General features: G+C 45.3%; 2 protein-coding genes across 11 annotated transcripts in view; one reads left to right on the top strand and one right to left on the bottom strand.

The window, feature by feature from the left end:
- Window positions 1-20,395, bottom strand: part of Ppm1e (protein phosphatase, Mg2+/Mn2+ dependent 1E) — a 144,549-nt gene that overhangs the window by 18,684 nt on the left and 105,470 nt on the right. Inside the window, exon 2 of the mRNA XM_052758175.1 lies at window positions 6,724-6,842. Coding sequence (XP_052614135.1) covers window positions 6,724-6,842 — 119 coding nt within the window. The remainder of the gene's footprint in view (window positions 1-6,723; window positions 6,843-20,395) is intronic.
- Window positions 1-20,395, top strand: part of Trim37 (tripartite motif containing 37) — a 153,772-nt gene that overhangs the window by 124,955 nt on the left and 8,422 nt on the right. For 3 of the 10 annotated variants that reach the window (XM_052758162.1, XM_052758161.1, XM_052758173.1), the window contains one exon: window positions 8,515-8,655. The exons of 1 other annotated variant lie outside the window; for it this stretch is intronic. In XM_052758162.1, coding sequence (XP_052614122.1) covers window positions 8,515-8,655 — 141 coding nt within the window. Of the gene's footprint in view, window positions 1-8,514; window positions 8,784-10,559; window positions 10,615-11,189; window positions 20,069-20,395 lie in introns of those variants that run through there. 6 more of the 10 variants (XM_052758167.1, XM_052758166.1, XM_052758168.1 and 3 more) reach the window with 6 other exon arrangements.

Here is a 20,395-nt window from a genome sequence, read left to right as displayed (position 1 = left end):
TATTTATTATTAAATTTAGGCAGTAGTTTAGCCAATAGGGTAACTAACATGTTAAAAGTTGGTTTATTGGGGGGAACAACCTGAATTCTATCTGTGTGTATATGGGAGTCTTCACCTAAGTGTACTACTTTGATTTTTTAAATTATTATTATTATTATTAGGGTCTCGTTATGTAGCTTTGGCTGTCCTGGATCTCACTCTGTAGACCACACTGGCCTTGAACTCACAGAGATCGCCTGCCTCTACCTCCAGAGTTCTGGGATTAAAGTCGTGCGCCACCATGACAGGCTTTATTTTTATTTAATTTATTTATTTAGTCCGAGTCCTGCTGTGTAGCTCAAACTGGCCTTGGCCTTGAATTTGACAGTCGGGTGGGTTACCATCTATTCAAGCTGTCGTCCACTCAATCTGTAGCTACGCAACCAAGAGATCAGGTTTTCAGTACTCTAGATGTTCCTTCTGTATCTCAGGTTGAAAAAATACTCCAGAAAGTTGCTTTACTAAACCAGACACAGCTTGGCAGCCTGAGGAAGTGTGTGGTAGATGGGCAATGGCTCCAGCTGCTTCCTCTAGCCTGGAACAGAAATCCCAAAGAGAGACCGTGTGTTCCCTGTAACATGGAAGGAACTCGGACTCCATTTCCTTATTTCCAGCCATGCTTTAGCCTTGAGTCTGACTCCGTTTCTCCTCTCATGCAGACTTCTTATAGCATTTCCCTTTGTTTTGTAGGGTTGGGGACAGAACTCGGGGCCATACATGCCAGGAGCACTGTGCACGCAGTGTATCTTTTTGAGACAGAATCCTCCTATAGAGCCCAGGCTAGCCTCAAACTTAGGATCCTCCTGCTGTAGACTCTCAAGTGCTGGAGTTAGCTTTCTAAGTTGCAAATTGCCACATCCAGCACAAACTCCCCCACCCCTTTTCTGCACGGGGTCTCCCTCTGTTCCCAGGCTGACCTGGTCTCACTTACTTGCTTCAGCCCCCTGAGCACTGGGATCCTCCAGCTCCACTTTTTTAATGATTATATTCAGAAAGCTAGTCTCAAAGATTTGATTTTTGTTTTTCTTTATTATTGATATACAGCAGTCGTAGTTGATGGCTTTTGAGCCCTTGAACATTTTTCTGTTTGTCTGTTTGTTTGTTCTGGGACAGACTGGTTAGCACAGCCCGCTTCCAGGCTCTCCGGTGCTCTAATGTATGGGCAGGCACCACTGTACCCAGCCTCCCCTTCCCAAATGTACGTTACTGAAAACCAAGGATATATTTGAAAGAGAAATGAAGTTCAAGGAGCAAATATTCCCTGAGGAGTTATATACAAGAAATGAACAAGCCAACAAACAGCCAAATATTTCTTTTGCTTTAAGCAACTCCAAATGTTTGCTTTTTTTTGTTTGTTTGGGTTTTTTTGAGACAGGGTTTCTTGTGTAGCTCTGGCTGTCCTGGAACTCACTCTGTAGACCAGGCTGGCCTTGAACTTTTGAACTTATAGAGATCCACCTGGAAACTTCAAGGGGATTGGGGCTGGGGGAAATTAATGACATGTTCTCAGAATCCCCGCTAATGATATCAAATGTTGATGATCCTTTGGTTTGTATATTACTGTCACGTACACCCACACTGTTCAGTAAGGGAGCTAATGAAACATAAATGTTGGGCTGGAGAGATGGCTCCATGGCTAAGAGCACTGGCTGCTCTTCCAGAGGACCCGAGTTCAGTTCCAGAGGCTCTAGCGCCCTCTAGCCTCTGGGCAGCAGACACAAACAAGCATGACATTCATATGTAAAATAAAAGATAAAAGATAGTTCAGCAGTTAAGAAATACTGCTCTTGGATAGGATCCAGGTTTGGGTCCCAGCACCCACACGTCGGCGCACAACCATCTGAAACTCTCAGTTCCAAAGGTTCCAATACCCTCCTCTGGTCTCTGAGGGTACCAGGCACAAATGACATTCATGTGCAGGCAAAACACTCATAAACATAAAATAATAAATATTTTTAAATTTGTCTTTCAAAGGTTGGATGACTGGGTATGGCCCATGCAGCCCCTCTTGTCCAGAGCTTATATAGCCCAAGCTGGCCTGGAACTCCCTGTGTAGACCAGGCTGGCCTCAGATTTGTGGTGATCCTCTTACCTCTGCTTCCTGAGTGCAGGGATTCCAGGGCTGGCACCCTACCCAGCTTCTCTAAGGCAGAATAGCCAGTAGTCTGTCCCTGTCTCCCTGGCACTCGCTCCTTGTGTTCGTATTTCACTTTGTTCACAGCAGCTATTGTAACTTATTTTTTGAGATTTATTTTTAATTATGTATCTGGGTTGGGGGTATATGCATGTAGCACTGAGACCAGAGTCCTTAGATCCCCGGAGCTGGAGTATCAATAGATATTACTGATGGTGTTTATTGGATATTCCATGTCTCTAGAATATTTCACAAAGGTAAATTTTATTAAAGCAGATAGACTATTGTAATTGTCTTGAAAAATGGTACACCTAGCATACAGCAGAGGCTCAGTTAGATGAATCACTAACGCTTAGCACATCTACATAGTCCTTGTTTGTCTGTCCTTCACTGGTGTCCTCCTGTTCTTCCACAGTGACCATAAAGTATACTGTAGTATCAGAAGGCTAGTTTTCCTTTCTGTTACTGTTAATTTTATTAATTTTTATTTTGTTTTTGTGTGTGGTGTGTTGCATGTATACATACATGTTCGTGTGTGGTGTGGGGGCCAGAGGTCAATGTCAAGAACCTTCTGCTGTGTGCCACCTTCCTGTCTGAGACAGGGTCTCTCTGGATCTGGAGCTTACAGATGGCCAGTGAGCTCCAGGAGTTCCCTGTCTCCACTTGCCCAACGTAGACTTACAGAGGCAGGCCATGCCGAGCTTTTACAGAGTTGGGGTTCTGAACTCAGGTCCTCAGGCTTGCATGTTCCTGAATGGTCCACCTTCCCAGCCCTTTACCATTAATTTTGAAAGATGTAATTTAGCCAGGCATGGAGGCCCAAGACTGTAATCTATCACTAAAGAGGTAGAATAAGAAGGATCAGGACCAAGGCCAGCCTCTACCACAGAGTAAGTTTGGGGCCAGCCTGAGCTAAATGAAATCCTGTCTCAAAAAGCCAAAAAAACATTTTTTAAGGGGTTGGAAGAATGGCTCAGTGGTTAAGAGCTCATCCAGGGGACCCAGGTTAAATTCCCAGCACCCGCCGGGCGGTGGTGGCGCACGCCTTTAATCCCAGCACTCGGGAGGCAGAGCCAGGAGGATCTCTATGAGTTCGAGGCCAGCCTGGACTACCAAGTGAGTTCCAGGAAAGGCGCAAAGCTACACAGAGAAACCCTGTCTCGAAAAATCAAAAAAAAAAAAAAAAAAAAATTCCCAGCACCCATAGGGCAGCTCACAACCATCTCTACTCCATTTCTAGGGGATCTAACGCCTTCTTCTGGCCTTCATGGGCACTGTAAGCACATGGTGTACAGAAGTACATGCAGACAAAATACTAATATACATGAAACTTAAAAAATATTTTGTAGTGAAAGAGATACCATGATAGAGAGAGACCTCATGGGGATAGAGAAAAACCCGGTACTAGGGAAGTTGCCAGGAATCCCCAAGGATGTCCCCAGCCTGGGCTACTAGCAATAGTGGAGAGGGTACCTGAACTGAGCTGGCTAGCCCCAGAGATCAGACCGTGAATACCCTGTCATCACAGAACTTTTCTCCAATGACTGATGGAAGCAGATGCAGAGATCCACAGCCAGTCACTAGACAGAGCTCCAGGAGTCCAGTCAAAGAGAGAGAGGAGGGATTCTATGGTCAAGTGCATCAGGATTATGATGGGGAAACATGCAGGGACAACCAAACCAAACTGGAGGGAACTCATGAAAGTTGGATCAATGGCTGTGGAGCCTACGTGGGACTGGACTAGGCCCTTTGCATGATTAGTGCCTTGTTCATCATCATCAGAGAAGCATCCTCCTGCCGTAGATGGGAACAAAAAAGAGACCCACAACTAGACATCATGCAGAGAAAGAAAACTTGGAACACTAAGCCCTTAATGGGATATGTGCATCAAATCCCTCCCCTCAAACTCATGAACTTAAGACCAACAGCTGTGGAGCCTCCATGGGACTGGACTAGGCCCTCTGCGTAATGGAGACAGTTGTGTTGCTTGATCCTCTCAAGGGGCTCCCTGGCAGTAGGATCAGCATCCATCTCTGGTGCATGAGCTGGCTTTTTGGAGCCAACTGCATATGGTGGGATACCTCGCACAGCCTTGGGGCAGGGGCTTGGACCTGCCTCTACTAAAAGTACCAGGCTCTGCTGACTCCCCATGGGAGGCCTCACCTTCTTGTAGGAGGGAATAGGGGGTGGGTTGGGGGGGTGGAGGGCCGGGAGGAGGGAAGAGGGGGATCTGTGATTGGTATTAAAATGAATACAAATTTTCTTAAAAAAAAAAGATTTTTTGAAACAACCCAGAAGAGGTTTTAAAAGGCCCTTCAGTGGGACCTCACTGTGCATGCTCTAGGCTCTACCCAGTATGCTTCTCCCCACTGTCATGTGTGGGCCAACAGTATCCCAGCAGAGTTCTCAAGGGGTTGAACGACCCTTTCACGGGGTCACCTGAGACCACTGGAAAACAGATTCCTACGGTTCATAACGGTAGCAGAGTTACGGTCATGAAGTAGTAATGAAATAATTTTATGGTTGGGGGTCACCCCAAAATGAGGAACTGTACTAAAGGGCCACAGCATTAGGAAGGTTGAGAACCACTGCTTTAGACCCTTATGCATTTCACACATAGTGATTTGTGCTAAATGGATAAGGATTTGCTGATAGTTGAGAATCTCAACAGCATGGAGACATTTCTCTGTAGACAAAGCTGGCCTCGAACTCACAGAGATCTGCCTGGCTCTGCCTCCCGAGTGCTGGGATTAAAGGCGTGCGCCACCACCGCCCGGCCGCATGGAGACATTTCTAAGTGATCACCTAGAAAACAATTCAAACAGTGTGGCCAGTGACATCATTTAAAGAAAAATCCTTCCATGGTACTTTTGTCACCTGTGGGGCTCAGACAGTTCTCCAGAGCCAGCATGGAGAGCAGCACTGTAGTCCTGAGACAGTCTCCAGAGGGAGTGCTACAGAACATTCAGATATTAATAATAGCCACTTGAGATGGAAAAATAAAACAAAATAAGGGGCGTGAAAAAGTGAAAACCATCCAAGTAGCAGTCCACCCCCTCACAGCTGTAAATGACTCGTCAGTCGTTAATGTCACTGTGCCGAGCTGGAGCTGAGTCAGCCGTCACCCCGCTGCACTGAGGCAGAACTGCATCTCTCATCCCTTCATTACAAGGGTTTCACTTCGTGCATCAGCATCAGAGGAAAGACTGTGCTTTGTAGAAGGGATTCTATTCAGTGTGGCTCCGGGACAGCTTGGTTCCAGGTGAATCAGTTATTCTCAGTTAAAAAAAAAAAAAAAAGCAAGGCGCAGTTCCTCCTTGACAGTTTCTGTCACGGTCTAGAGAGACAGGAAGAGGGGATGCCGCACAGTCTCTGGACTGCCTTTCTATTTATAACAGACGCTTTGTTCCCTGTGTACCATGTTGATGGGCAAACGCTTTGAGTAGAACAGATGGGCTGGGCACGGTAACACACGCTGTGATCCCAGCACTCAGGAGACTACGGCAGGAGACTGAAGCAGGGTCGTGAGTTGAAGGCCAGACTAAGGTACACAGTTGAGACCTTATCTCAAAGCTAATAAATGCCAATAAAATATTACCCTTAATATTTTGGAGTAGTGAGCTAGGGATGTTACATAGTTGGTAGAAAACATACTTAACCATTTAAGATACCTCAGGTTACATCCCCTGCACCAAAACCAGAAGTGCATGGTGGGGTAGTCATGCTCTGATTTTATAAAAATAGTTTTTTAACTGCTTTCAAGTGTGTGTAAGCCCAATCCATTAACTGGAGCTGGCCGACGTGGCGGCACATGCCTGTAACCCAGCTGCTTGGGGTGCTGAGGTTGGAGAATAGCCTGGGCAGTTCAGCAAGACCCTTTCAAAACTGCGTGCGTGTGTGCGCATTTGTGTGTGTGTGCATATATATGTTTTGTGTAAATGTATGTGTGTGTGCACGTGTGTGTGTGCGTGAGCATGGGTGTGGGTGTGGGGGTGTGTGTGTGCCTCAGAAGTAGAGCATCGTGTCCAAGGCCTTGGGCTCAATTCTGCTGGTGCCAGGGGTGAGTGTGGGTGTGAATGTTGAGCTATCAGCAAAAATACACAATGGTCAATGCAAACAAATAACATTATGCATCTGTCAGAGCTCCATGTTTTAGTAGCTCCAAAGCTTCACAAGATTGATGAGTTTTGTTATAACTATTTAAAACTTTTGTATGCTTTTACCTGTATTCAAGATAAGTTAAACCTCTTAGAATAGATAGGTGCATTTGGGGTGATGCAGCCCTGGATAAACAAGACATTTTAAACAGCTTTTCCTCAAACTGGTTTTCTCATCCTCTTACTTTATTGTGCATCAAACTTTTTTTTTTTAAATTGAGACAAGGTCCTTGACTGAGCCGGTCTAGAACACGTAAACTCAAGTGACCTTCGCACCGGGCCTCCTAAGTACCTGGGCTACAGGTCCCTGCTACTGAGCCAAGATATTTCCTGCAGAGCACTGCCCACAAGACTTGTAGTGAGTTTAAACAAATAATGGAGAAAGGTGCTTACCCACAGTCCCTTCTGTGCCATCTGTCTCCTTTGGGATATAGTGAGCAGAAAGGTCACTCTGGAGGACTTCATCTGAGGTGGCCCTGGCTAAGGCAGCAGCCAGAAAGGAAGGGCAGTTACTGAAAGAGAACACAAGGCTACCCTCAGTAAGAACTCGGAAGGGATGCTTTAACATGCCACCACACATGCCACAGTGATTTACCCCAGAATCGTCCCGTCACATCCAGTAAATGACTGCGTGCATGTTATCTGACAGACTCCCTCCTAGGCACTGGATGGATAGTGATGGACATCACAGGCTAGTCCCTGACCAGTAGAAGTCACCATCTGGCTAGGTAGACAGGTAGTAAGCAAGTCAACTGGAAGGATTCAACTGGAAAGAGATAAGGTTTGTGAAAGGAACAGTGAGGTGACCCTGTCTATAGTGGTACCTCCCTAGACTGGGTGGCCAGTCATGCCAAAGACTGAGTTATGAGTCAGTGGAAAGGCGGGATGAGATACTTCAGACTAGCATGTGCACAGGCTATAAGAGCGTGGGAGAAGTCACAGAAAATTTTGAGCAGGGAAGTACCACCGTGAGATATGAACTAAAACACTCCCTTGATTTGCTGTGCCAAAGGCAATCAGAATGTAGCGAGAATGAAAGATGGTACGTACATTGTGAAAATCCGTGGGAGGAGGAGGAGGAGGAAGTGGGGGACCAGGAGTAAGCATGAGAAGTGGGGGAGGAGGAGGAGGAAGAGCAGGAGGAGGGACAGAGGAAGAGGAAGAAGAACAGGAGGAGGGGGGAGGAGGGACAGAGGAGAAGGAGGGGCAGGAGGGACAGAGGAGGGGGAGGAGGGGCAGGAGGAGGATGGGCAGGAGGGACAGAGGAGGAGGGGGAGGGGCAGGAGGAGGAGGAGCAAGAGGAGGGACGGAGGAGGGGGGGCAGGAGGAGGGTATACTTTGGAGAATTTTCTGACAGTTGTGCTGAGGTGAGGGAGTGGCTGGAGGACAGAGGGAGTCCCTGAGTCTGTGTGAGCAGCTCCGTGGAGGACAGGAGCCAGGGCAGGAGGTCTGAGGATGTGAGTTGATACAGAAAACAAGAGTTAAACTGGAAACAGTGATGAGATAGTTTATAAAGCTATGCAGTGATTAACTGGATTTTCAGAGAGGTGCTCAGACGTTAGGAAATCAGGAATCACAAACATACAGATGTTCTTTAGAGCTGTAATCACATAGGGAGAATCGAGACAACGGCTTTCTCCTTTGGAGCGGGAAGGCTGCTCTAAGCTGTTTTATATGCTATGGAAAGTGGGGCAGTAGTATTTGCCTTGTTAGTGCCAAAGTTTCCAGGGTAAGTGCAATTGTAGATGAGGAGCTGTATCATGGCATCTCACTAGCACATAGAGAGGTCTTGACTTTCAAGCCTGAGCCTGACGCCATTGTGAATGAGTTTTGGGGAGACACTAGGGGCGGAGGAGGGAAGTGTAGCCTGTGTGCATGCGGTGAACTGTGACCAGAAGGCTGTGGCAGACTGTTTCTGTGTAGCAGGCCACAGCAGTGTTTCTGGTCCCACATTTTGTATTTGCATGCGTGGCTCTAACTCAGGGCCTCGGGCATGCTATCCAAGTGCTTTGCCATGCAGTCCCAGCTGCAGGCCCCACGCTATTTTAGAACCTTGTCATTTCACATAAAGTTTGTTACTCTTCCTTTACATGTGCTAAGACTTGGGAACGATTTTTCTTTTAGGGCATAAGTAGGCTCTTTGGCTATCCTGGCTTCTTGCTTTCTTCCTCTCTCCCCTTCTAGATTGCTTGTTCTTGGAACACAGAAGCCATACTGTGAGGAAGCCCAAACCAGCCCACTTGGAGAAACAGCATGTACAGGGTCACACGGATATGAGCTGAGGCCCCTGTCCACAGCTAGCAGCCATCATCAGCTACCTGACGTGTAAGTGCACAGAGCTGCAGCCTGAGGCTTCAGATGTCATAGAACAGAGATGGGAACTCCACTGTGCCGATCTGAAATCCTGAGCAAAAGAAACTATAGTATAATAAATGACTTTATTATGCCACTAAGTTTTGTCCTAATTTGTTAGATAACCACTGTAACTGAAAACTCAGTATTTTTAAAGCTTGCTAGAAGATAGGAACCTTTAGAGACTAAAACGAGTCAGGCATGGTAGTGAATAATCCCCGTACTCCAGAGGCAGAGGCAGAGGCAGAGGCAGACGGTCTGTGAGTCAGTCCAGCCTGACCTACAGAGTGAGTTCCAGGCCAGCCAGGGCTACACAGTGAGACCCTGTGTCAAAACAAATAACAACCCACCCCCACCCCCACCCCCAAAGAAGGCTGAACAGATAGAGGAGCTTAAGAGGAGAGTCAAGGGAGTTGATGGACTGTAGGGGGGATGGCGGCTCGGGGTCAACTGTGGAAGAAAAAGGAATACTTAACTAATAGCATGTAAACAAGTCTTCAGTGACTGCGTACCAAGATCATTTAATGGGAGGGAAAACACCTGAACAAATGGTACCGGGGAAAAAGTTAAGTTTGATCCTCATATATAAAAACACCAATTCAAAATGCATTGCATGGGGGCTGCTCAGTGATAGAACGCTTGCCTAGTGAGCACAGACCCTGAGTTCAATCCCAGCTGCTTCCTCTCTCCCATAGGAAAGAAGAGATGAGTGACAGCATTAGTGTGCCATCGGACACCGGGACTCTGTATATTGCTGAGTGGGCTGCTTTGGCAGCACCCTGAAATTCAAATATAAAGTTATTATTATGGCTCAGCAATTCTTATCCTAGGTATATGCCTTAGAAATGAAAGCACACATCCACACAAAGGCTTGTGTATGGATGTGCATCACAGCAAAAATAAAATGCAGCAGATACAGAGAGCAATACCTTTTTAATATTCATTTTATGAGTAGGGTGCTTTGCCAGCATGTATATCTGTGTACCATGTGTGTGCCTGGTACAAGTAGAGGTCAGAAGAGAGCATCAGATCCCCTGGAACTGGAGTTGCAGATGGTTTTGAGCTACCCTATGGGAGCTGGGAATCACACCCAGGAGCTCTTAGGCTGCCGAGCCATCTCTCCAGAACCTCTGAGTGGAATATCTTTTAGCCATTAAAAGGAGCAAAGCACTTATACACACAACAGTGTAGATGAACCTTGAAAAATATGGTAGCAGAAGGCTGTACTACAGACCACATATTATAGAAATGTAGTCATATGAAAAGCGTATATTAAGTAAATCTGTGGAAACAGAAGTGGTACTTCCAGGATGAAGTCCAGTCTATTCCTGGAAATCCCAGCCTCTGACAGGATGAAGAGCAGTGCTTAGGATGGACAAAGAGGAAGGAACCGGGCGGTGGTGCACATCCCTAATCCCAGCACTCGGAAGGCAGAGGCAGGCAGATCTCTGAGTTCAAGGCCAGCCTGGGCTCCAGAGTGGGACAGCCAAGGTTACATAGAGAAACCCTGTCTCAAAAAATGGAAAAAAAAAAAAAAAAAGGAAAAAGAGGGAGGGGGCGGGGCGGGCTGGCAAGCAGTTAGCATACGTGCAGGTGGGTTTTTCTATTTGCTGTTAGGGAAGTAAGGGCGATCCCATCTACCGGTGTGACTAAGCACCCGTCCCTCACAGGGGCTGTGCCAGGTACCTCTTCTTAAGATATATATGAACAGGAACTGTAAACCTGAGGGAGGTTTCTCAATGAAGTGTGAAGCTAGACCAGCTTTCAGAACCTGCAGGAGAACCACCTATGGATCTGGTTAAAACGTTGTGGGCCCTCCCACCGAGGTTCTAACTCAGCAGGCCTGGCTGAGGCCTGAGAATCTTCATTTCTAACAGATCCCTGGAGAAGGTAGACGGTGCTAAGTGACTGGTGACGTTCGAGATGCCGTAAGTGCGTAGTTCCTTCCATCTGTGTTCCTGTGCTAGCGTGTATGCGGATAAAGACTCTTGTTTGCCAAGATTTGGGGTTTACAGGGGGGCACAGTAAAGGGAAGAAAAGACATGGGAACTGCATATCTTTTTAAGGGTGTGGTTATGATGATGGACCTTGGACTCTTAAGTTGTCCAAGAAAGAATAAATGTTGTAAACCAGTGTGGTCTAAATGGAAAGGAAGAGTTGTGGGTGAGAGTATTTGGGTTCAAAATCTAGGACACGTGTTATAGTCTGAGAGCAGGATGCCTGCCTGTGTGGAACATCTCAGAGCTGGTGCAGTTGTTATTAGGTCAGGTGAGGCCAGAGACCTGGGCCAGAAACATGGAATTGCAGGGCTTACACTCCAGACCCAAGGGAAGATAAGTTTTCACGGTTCCTTTTTCATTCCTTAGCACCTCTCTATCAGTGTGTGTGTGTGTGTGTGTGTGTGTGTGTGTGTGTGTGTGTGTGTGTGTGTCTGTGCGCGCACATACACGTCTGTACAGTGTGTTCTTTCTCAGGATGGCTGTCCACTTACTTTTTCTTTTTTTTAGACAGTCTCCTCCTTGGAGTCTGGGTCATTGCTTTGGCTGGACTGATTGGTGAGTGAACTCTGGGGCTCTGCCTGTCTCTGTGGCTCCAACACTAAGATTACAGGCACATGCCAACACACGTGCTTTTCAGCATGGATTCTGAGTTGACGTCGAGTCCTCACACATGCAGATACTCTCCAAGCTCTTGCCGGTACTTTTTTAAATTGCAGATTATGATCTTTAATGAGTAATATGAAGTCATTGCAGTTGTGACCTGTTTGTCTGTTTTAACAGCATTGGGCATTGACCTCGGGCCTCTTGCTTGTTAAGCAAGTGCCCTCTCACCCTAACTATGCCCTTTAGCCCTTTTTCATTAAAAAAAAAATGACAACTGTTCATTCATTCATCTGTTCGGTGGGGTGGGGGGTATGCAAGTGTCATGGTGCACTCATGGAGGTCGGAGGGCAACTGCAGGAGGTGATTCTCCCCTTCTACAGTGTGGGTCCTGGGGATGGAACCCAGGTTGTCAAGTTTGGTTGCAAGCACCTTTAACCCCCAGGCCAGTGGTTCTCAACCTGTGGGTCATGACTCCTAGTGTTGCATATCATAATTCATAACAGTAGCAAGGTTACAGTTATGAAATAGCAACACAAATAATTTTCTAGTCGGGGGTCACCACACCATGAGGAACTGTGTTAAAGGGTTGCAGCATTGGGAAGGTTGAGAACCACTAGTCTTGCTGACCTTCATTTTTATTTTGACATGAGGTCTCACTGCATTGCCCAAACAGGCCTCAAACTTTCGAGCTTCGCGAGGGGCTGGGGTTTCAGGGCTGGACCACCACGCCTAGTTGTAACCAGCTTGTCTCTGCTCTGCTTTGTTCTGGTTGTAGTTCTGAGTGTGGCCTTCAGCTCCATACATGGTAGGCAAGCACTACAGTTGAGCTAAGTGGTATTCAGGTGTGTTGGAAGGTCATTTTTCAGAGCTGCTGCTCCTTACCAAATGCTGTATAAAATCATCTCCTTCATTGCGTCTAGATTATTGACTTTCTCGTGAGGAGTCAGAGGTTCTTGGTACCCACACGGATTGTCTTCACGTCTTTCCCGCTATTACTCTGATCTAATCAGTTCTTTTGTTTGTTTCAAAAGCCACATTTTAAAATGATCTGAGAACCTCACTGTGATCTAGCTCCCTAGAGTTCCACAAGACAATATTCCCTTTTGTGTAATGAAGCCATCAGTCTAGTCTCATCAAAGGTAAAGACTGTGACAGCTTGAGAGAACAAGGCACGCACCTTAATCTCATTAATGTGTCATTTGCAGTACATTTTTAGTTACAGTTAATGTACTTTTTTAACTTTTTGTCAGACAGAATGAAAATATTTTCAGTGAAGTAGGGAAGAGGATTAGCTCACTCAAGTGAGATCTCAAACATCACCTCCGTCAGCTCTGTCTGCACGTCAGAACATGGAATCACCGGCATGAATCATGTCTTATGGTTTTGACTGAATTGAAAGAAACTGTTTCTGAGAAATCAGAATTGCAAATGTCTCAAGTGTGGTCACATCAGAGGATACTTGATACACCTCAGATGCAAACTTGTCATTAGGGCTTGTCATTTGAAGGGAATTACCAAGTGACTAACGGGATAATAACACAGAAACTGCTTTCCTTCATAATTTTTCTTTCTTTCTTTTTTTTTTTTCTTTTTCCAGAGCTGAGGACCGAACCCAGGGTCTTGTGCTTGCTAGGCAAGCACTCTACCACTGAGCTAAATCCCCAACCCCCATAATTTTTCTTAAAATGCTTAGAAGATGTTGAAGTTTGGCAGAGGTAGAGAGCGTAGCAAATAGCAGGAGACAGCCAATACCAGCAGTGTGGACCGAGACCTAGAGTGCTGGTGTGGGCTGGAGAGACGGCTCAGCAGTAAGAGCACTGGCTGCTCCTCAGATGACCTGGGTTCAAGTCCTAGCAACCATCTGTAATCGCCATTCCAGGGGCTCCAGTGTCCTCTTCTGGCCTCTGTAGGTACCAGGCATGCACACAGTACACAGACAAAACACTCACACACATTAAATAAGTAAATAAACGAATGAAGTCAAATGCTGCTGTTTCGGAAGTACTGCTGTCACTTGGTGTGACTTGACTTTGGCAGTGCTGCTGGCCTTTGGGTGGCCTAGATCCTCTAAAGTCAGATTAATCTTGTTAGGGTCCTCAAACAATAAAAAAGTGCAGCTGTGCTTGTTTGATGTAGATAGGTAGGTAGGTAGGTAGGTAGGTAGGTAGGTAGGTAGATAGATAGATAGATAGATAGATAGATAGATAGATAGATAGATAGATAGATAGACAGATAGACAGATAGAGGTAGCCATAAGACAGATTCTTTGAAATACTTTCCATTCTTACTTCTAAGTAATTTAGACCCTATGTACAAAAAGAAATGTTTTCTACACAGGGGTTTGTTACTTCCTTTTTTATCTCAAACACCAAAGTACAGATTTTATATATTCATAGATAGAAATAGTCTCTTGTCTATTTTGTTTCTAAGTCATATATTATATACACATAGACACTTTTTGAACAATGTTGAAAAAATCATTAGAGGTCCACTTATGTTTAGTTACAAGAAGGAAAATATTCTACTTCATTAAAGCTACTTATATCAATGAATATATACTTGAGATTTTATATATACGTATTTTTTCAGTGCTATACATTATAAAGCTAAAAGGTCAGCCCCATTAACATCAGAAACTGAGCTCTGTAAAAAACAAACAAACACACACCACAGGTTTGCTTTAAGGTAAACATTTCTCAAACCCATGCAAAACCCCCGAAAACCATGGTTCCTGAATGCCCTGGCTGTCCTTTCTTGGTGCTCACACTGGCTAGCAGCACTGTCTTTTGTTTCCAAGTATTTATTTGGAGAGGTCAATCTTGCCTTCAATTCTGCTTCAAAAAGAAGGACTGAGTGTTGCTCACTGGTAGAGTATATGCTCAGACTGTATAAGGTCTGGTTCCCCACCACCTCAAAAAAGAAAAAAACACCTGCCTGCAGACATGTCTGGAGACTTCCTTCCTTCCTTCCTTTTTTCTTTTCAAACAGTGTCTCACTATGTGGCCCTTGCTGGCCTGGAACTCCCTGCGGGGACCAGGCTGGCCTAGAAGCAAGAGATCTGCCTGTCTCTGCCTTCAGAGTGCTAGGATTTAGGGCAGTGCTATCACATACAATGTGGTGGGAAGAAATGTAATTACAAAGTACAACTGCATCCTAATGACCTTTAGTAGTTTAGCACTTTTCAATGTTTATACGAATTTGTTTTAGTGTCTGGGGCAGTATTCTAGAAAGACGTATATTAAGTCATCCTGGGAACCACCGGATATTATCAGAAGCAGGGCTGAGCTGAGCTTGGCGATAGAATGCATGCTTCTGCACAAGGCCCTCGGTTCCGAAACACAGGAGAAGGGAAGGAGTCAGGATTAGCAGAGTAGCAAGAAAGTGAAATTTTAGTACCAAGCATGTTCGTTTCTTGAGACCTCTAGACGTGATAGATACTTCATACACTCAGAAATCACTGACATTGTAAAAATTGATTTCTCTATGTTGCTATGAAAATAAACAAAGCCGAGACAGGCCTGGGAGTTCAGCATGGCACAGCACATACAAGACCTGGTGCTGGATTTGAGAGAGAGGGAATGGACAGATGAGCTGAGTCCGTAATGACTCTGGCGCCCAGATGTACTTCGTTACACCTGGAGAGACTGCAGTCCCCCCAGCTCCTCCCTGAAATGCTGTGGAGCTGACTTGTTGGAGACAGGAGGTTATAGCAGAAATAGGAGAAGCTAGGAAGGCTCGTTCCTGCCGGGGCCTCAGGAGATGCCAAGCCCCAGGCTGTTGTTTCCTCCGCTGGAAAAGTAAGAAAATGGGGTAACTCCAAACTCTTCCAGGCCTAAAATGCCACCTCTGTAATTCTATTCCGAGTAAGTATTGGTTTTCATTTCAAAGGCAGCTGAAAAGTATAAAGTGGTGCACAGTGGCACATAACTGTACTCACAGCTCTGGAGAGCAGACAGCAGGGTCTCTGGAGTCTAGACACTAGTTAAGATAGTCTGGGTACCAAAGCAAGACACCAACTCCAAATATTATTTCTATAAGGATATAAGGATATTCTGCTCTATGTAGTAGGTATATTCTTAAGTCTGGATGTGCTGGGCGTAGTAGCACACATCTTTGATTCCAGCACCCAGGCAGCAGAGCCAGGTGGATCTCTGAGTTTCAGACTAAGCTGGTCTACATATGGAGTTCCAGGACAGCCAAGGTCTGACTCCATACATAAATGAACATGCATTCCCATTAGTCCATCGGTCTTGACAGTGTCTCCATTAGTTAGGACAGACTTCTTTGGACTTTGTGTAGCATCTATGCCATAAACTTCATATGGAACAATACTGTTACCAAGTACTGTGGAGCTTCTATTATTTTGTTTTGTTTTGTTTTTGAGGCAGGTTTCCTCTGTGTAGCCCTAGCTGTCATGGAACTCACAATGTAGAACAGGCTGGTCTTGAATTCACAAAGATCTGCCTGCCTCTGCCTCCTGAGTGCTGGGATTAAAGGTGTGAGCCACCATGCCCAGCAAAGAGCTTTGTATTTTAAACAACCCATCCTCCTCCCTCTTAGAAATATTTCCAAGAGTTTATTATTCGGTCTCCACCTGTGGGCTCTCGACAGTGTGCTTTACATTCATGGCTCTGTGAGCACTGAGTGCTATCTCGGTATAAATAGATTAACACACCGTAGAAACAATCAATTTGCTTCATTTTCAGATATCAAGGGCGGAGCTCTTCTCAATCGATTTGCTTGTATCATGCATAGCAGGACAGTATACATTTTAAGGCTGCAAACTGAATAAACCAAGCCAGGAAGCACTTTGATTACAATGCCAAACCTACACAGATCACCAAAGACATTATTAGATAAATTAGAGGTTTAAAAGTACATCCTTCCTGACATCGGCAGTGTGGGCGTCTGCACATCACAGCACCCACAGCTGTGTTTCGGCAGGCTGGGCAGAGCCCTCCTAAGGTAATAGAAATTCTGGAAGGTGGGACATTGCCATCAGTTAACTCTGAGAGATTCCACTGAGCAGTTCGTAGCCCACGGGACCATGGCGGGCGGTGGGTGCTGTCTCCTCAGCATGTGTCTGCCCGGGTGATGGCGAGCAATGCTGATTCCTGATCACGCCCATCTCCTTTAATCATAAGGATTTTAAGTCTAAAATAGTACATTCAACTAAAAATAAAGAAGGCAAATCCTCTACCTGACAATATTCTTTTTCTTAGTGGACTGTGTGGAGTTAATGGGCTGGATTTCTTCTGTGGGCTGTTCTTCTTTGTCTGGCAACCCCTAGGCACACCACCCGGAGTCAGACGGTAATGCCCACACAGCACTGGCTCTTTCATTCTCTTGTAGAGATCTAACTAATGCCTACCCGGTGCCTCGCTCCTGCTGCTCCGGGGTTGGGGTTCACAGCAGAAGTCTCCCTGCTGTGCCTATCGGCACAATCTCAGCAACTATTTTTTGCTCACACTGACCAGGTTGACATTCAAGGGAAACCTACAGTATCCCAGGTTTTCTGTGAGTTCTAATTAGCTGCTACAAGGTCACCAAGACTAAACTAACAGTAGTCAAGGTAAGTACAAGATCACAGAGTGAAGGTGTCCTAGCAGGAAACCCTGTCACCTTTCTCCCCAAGCAGACTGAACTGAACAGCCTGCGTCCTCTTTACCAGAGTGTCCCCATGTGATCTTCCTCCTGCTGGATCCTGTGTGCTCAGGTCTGTTCCCTCAAGGGCTGCAGACAGCACCATGCTGTAGTTTCTTCCCCGGGTGTCTGTACATGGCACCCTCCTACTTACAGGGTGCTGTCTGCTCTGACGAGTATTCTCCTCCTGGCTCCTGCATCCTCTTGGGGCACGTCTTTTCCTTTTACACTAACCTCCGTCACCTCTGTGTGTCTCCCACACTGCACGTTCATCTGCTTTGGAAAGCGCTGCCCAGTGCCTGTGCCCGTGCTCAGCACAGTACTCACTGAAGAGATTCCAGTGCATTTTCACTTAGAATGAGTGTTCCCTTAAATTATGTATTTATTTGTGGGGACAGGGAGTGTGTGGAGGTCAGGGGACAGTTATGGGGTTGGTTCACTTCCGAGTTTATGTGCTGCTGAGAAGGTATGGAGTCAGGGAAGGAAGTACTTCCAGAAGGAACTTGGATGTGTGAGCGCTGTCGTCCAGAGCGCTTCCATGCCATGCCACTGAAATCCGTGAGCCGGAACCTGTCACTGCGTGCGCTCTGGATGGGGTTTAGAGAGGCTGGTTAAATGTAAGTTTGTAACAACTGAGTGATTTGGAGAGTTAACATCAAGTCAACTAATGTCTGATGTATTTATAATTGCCTTTCGGATTTCCTCCTGCTCTCTGAATTCTTCCCAGGCACCAGGCAAAGTCTGGAGCAGACTGCAGAGTCCTTCTCTCTGGTTTGAACAGCATATGTGCATTCACTAAAATTTAAATAAATCTCTGAGGAGGGAAAGTTGTGCTTTATTTTCCTAATTTATTTTAACAGTATAGTTTACATAGAAATTTCATTCTTTCAAATACCTGACTTTTAAGTCATGGTAGACCCTCAAGTGTATTCTAGGAACAGAGGTCCGAGAAAGAACTTCGGCCATTGAAAAAAAAGGGACTGTTTACCCTGTTCTTTTGTGGGTCTTTTGTTGCTGTTGTTGTTGTTGACTTAGGCGAGGAGGTGAGACAGGTTCTCTACATAGCTCTGGCTGTCCTGGAACTCATTATATAGATCAGACGGGCCTCGAACTCACAGAGATCCTCCTGTCTCTGGCTCTAGAGTGCTAGCATTAAAGGTATGCCACCATGCTTGGCAAATTTCTCCCATTTAAGACCTCCCAAGGCTAAAGGAATTTTAAACAATGAGTTGACATCAAGCTGACTTCTCATTGGTATAAACCAAACAATGTGATGAACAGAGGAGCCCCAACAACATCCCTTACTCTGGGAAAAGCTACCTCCTGCTAGAAACACATTGAGTAAACAACATGGGTTCCGCAGGCGATTGTACTTCTCTTCATGCAGTAACTGAGGGACTGCTGTCAATGATGTTTCCATTAATCATTAGTCCATTGTGGAAAATGTCAAATTACACAAAATGTAAGATACTTTTGTTCTGGGATATTTGTACACTGTGTGAAGATGTGTTGCTGTGATTGGTGTAATAGAAAGTTGAACGGCCAATAGCTAGGCAGGAGGTATAGGAGGGACTTCTGGGCAGAGAGAATTCTGGGAAGAAGAAAGGTGGAGTTGCCAGCTAGATGCAGAGGAAGCAGGATGGGCAGTACAGAGTAAAGGTAACTGAGCCACATAAAAGGACATAGATTAAAAGATATGGGTTAATTAAAGTTAGAAGAGCTAGTTGAGACAAGCCTAAGCTAAAGGCCCAGCTTTCATAATTAATAAGTCTCTGTGTCATTATTTGGGAGCTGGCTGGTGGGACAGAGAAAGACTCACTACATACTTTTCCATTGAAATCCATATACCCAGTGCTTAGATTCTGCCATTAACACTGTGCTCTCCATCCGTTGATTGTCTCAGTATACCTTACTTTTCATGCACATTAAAGTGACTTGCTGATGTCAGTATACTTCCTTCTAAATACCTCAACATGCATGTCATTAACTAGAATTCAGTATTTATTTACAGGTTGTACTAAAATCTATATTACAGAATGCACAAATTTTATGTCTATTCATGGAATATTGATAAATGCATGTATCTGTGTACCTCAAATCCCTACTAGAATACAAGACCACCAGGCTCCTTTCCAGTCAGTTCTCACCCCTAGTCTCTCTCTGTTCTCCTTTTCTCCACTATAGATTGGTTACTGTGTCTTTCTAAACATTTTATAAATACATGTATTCTTCTATGTAAGGTTTTTTCCATTTGGCACAGTGTTTTGGAGATTTACTGATGTTATGCATATTAATAACACGCTCTTTTCATTGCAGAATAGTTTTTCCTTTATTACTACGTAGCTGGTTCATTCTCATGATGGACATATGAGCTGTGTCCAAGTTTTCACTGAGAGGAGTAAAGCTGCTGTGAACATTCATGAGTCATCTTAGATGTGTTTTCATGTCTCTCGGGTAAACACTTAGAAGAGGAGTTAATGGGTTAGAGGAGGTGTATGCTTAGCCTTTTTGTTATTGTTCTACTCCAGACAGGGTCTCACTGTGTAGCCCTGGCTGTCCTGGAATTCACTCTATAGACTGGCCTCGAACTCACAGAGATCCGCCTGCCTCTGCCTCCTGAATGCTGGGATTAAAGGTGTGCGCCCCCACTCCCAGCATGTGTTTAGTCTTATGGGAAGCTGCCAGGGTTTCCTGGAGTACATTGTGTATGCACCTACCTACTCTGCCACATTTTGTCAGGGGTTTTTGTTTTGAATCAAGGTTTTCTTAATGTTGTCCAAGCTGGCCTCAAATGATCCTCCTGCCTCAGCTTCCTCATCACTATGCCACCATGCCCAGTTCTTTGGTGGGTGTATACTGGTATCCTCTTGTAATACTAACTTGTTAAGAAATTGTCTAAGGCCCATGCTTGATTCTCTCAAAGAAAAGAAGCCTGCAATGCATCCTTACCCTCCAGACTCCAGTATGCAATAGATTCTCCCAACCTTTTCTGGTGAGACCAAGCTCGCTTTTCTGAGCCTCCTGGATTAGAGGTGATGGTGGTGGCTATAATTCCCGCGCCCAAATCTCATCCTTCCCCACCCCCAATAATAATAATCGTTTCCTTTCTCTGAAAAAAAAAAAAAAAAAAGAAAAGAAAATGTCTAAGAACCGAGAGGGTAAGAAAGTGAGAACAAAGTAGAAGGACATATATGTATAAAGATGCCATGATAAAACCCATACTTTGAACGCTAACCTGAAAAATTAATTTTAAGAGAGGAAAATAATGACGGGCCTGGACTCCAACCCTTCCTAGCATGGGCGAGGCACAGCTCTTGGGGGAACTGAGATAATACAAAAAATGAATAACAGTAATACATTATAATTTCCTTCTTACATCGAGTCATCCTGGAGCTGGTGTCACAGCTCAGTGACAGCACTTGCCTGGCACGTAGAAGGCTCTAGCATCGATCCCCAGCAAAGCAGAC

This window comes from Peromyscus californicus, unplaced genomic scaffold (genome assembly GCF_007827085.1).
Source record: "Peromyscus californicus insignis strain IS unplaced genomic scaffold, ASM782708v3 Scaffold_3__1_contigs__length_106647218, whole genome shotgun sequence".
NCBI lineage: Eukaryota > Metazoa > Chordata > Mammalia > Rodentia > Cricetidae > Peromyscus > Peromyscus californicus.
Note: the sequence above shows the minus strand (reverse complement) of the source record. Positions and strands in the feature narration are given on the sequence as shown.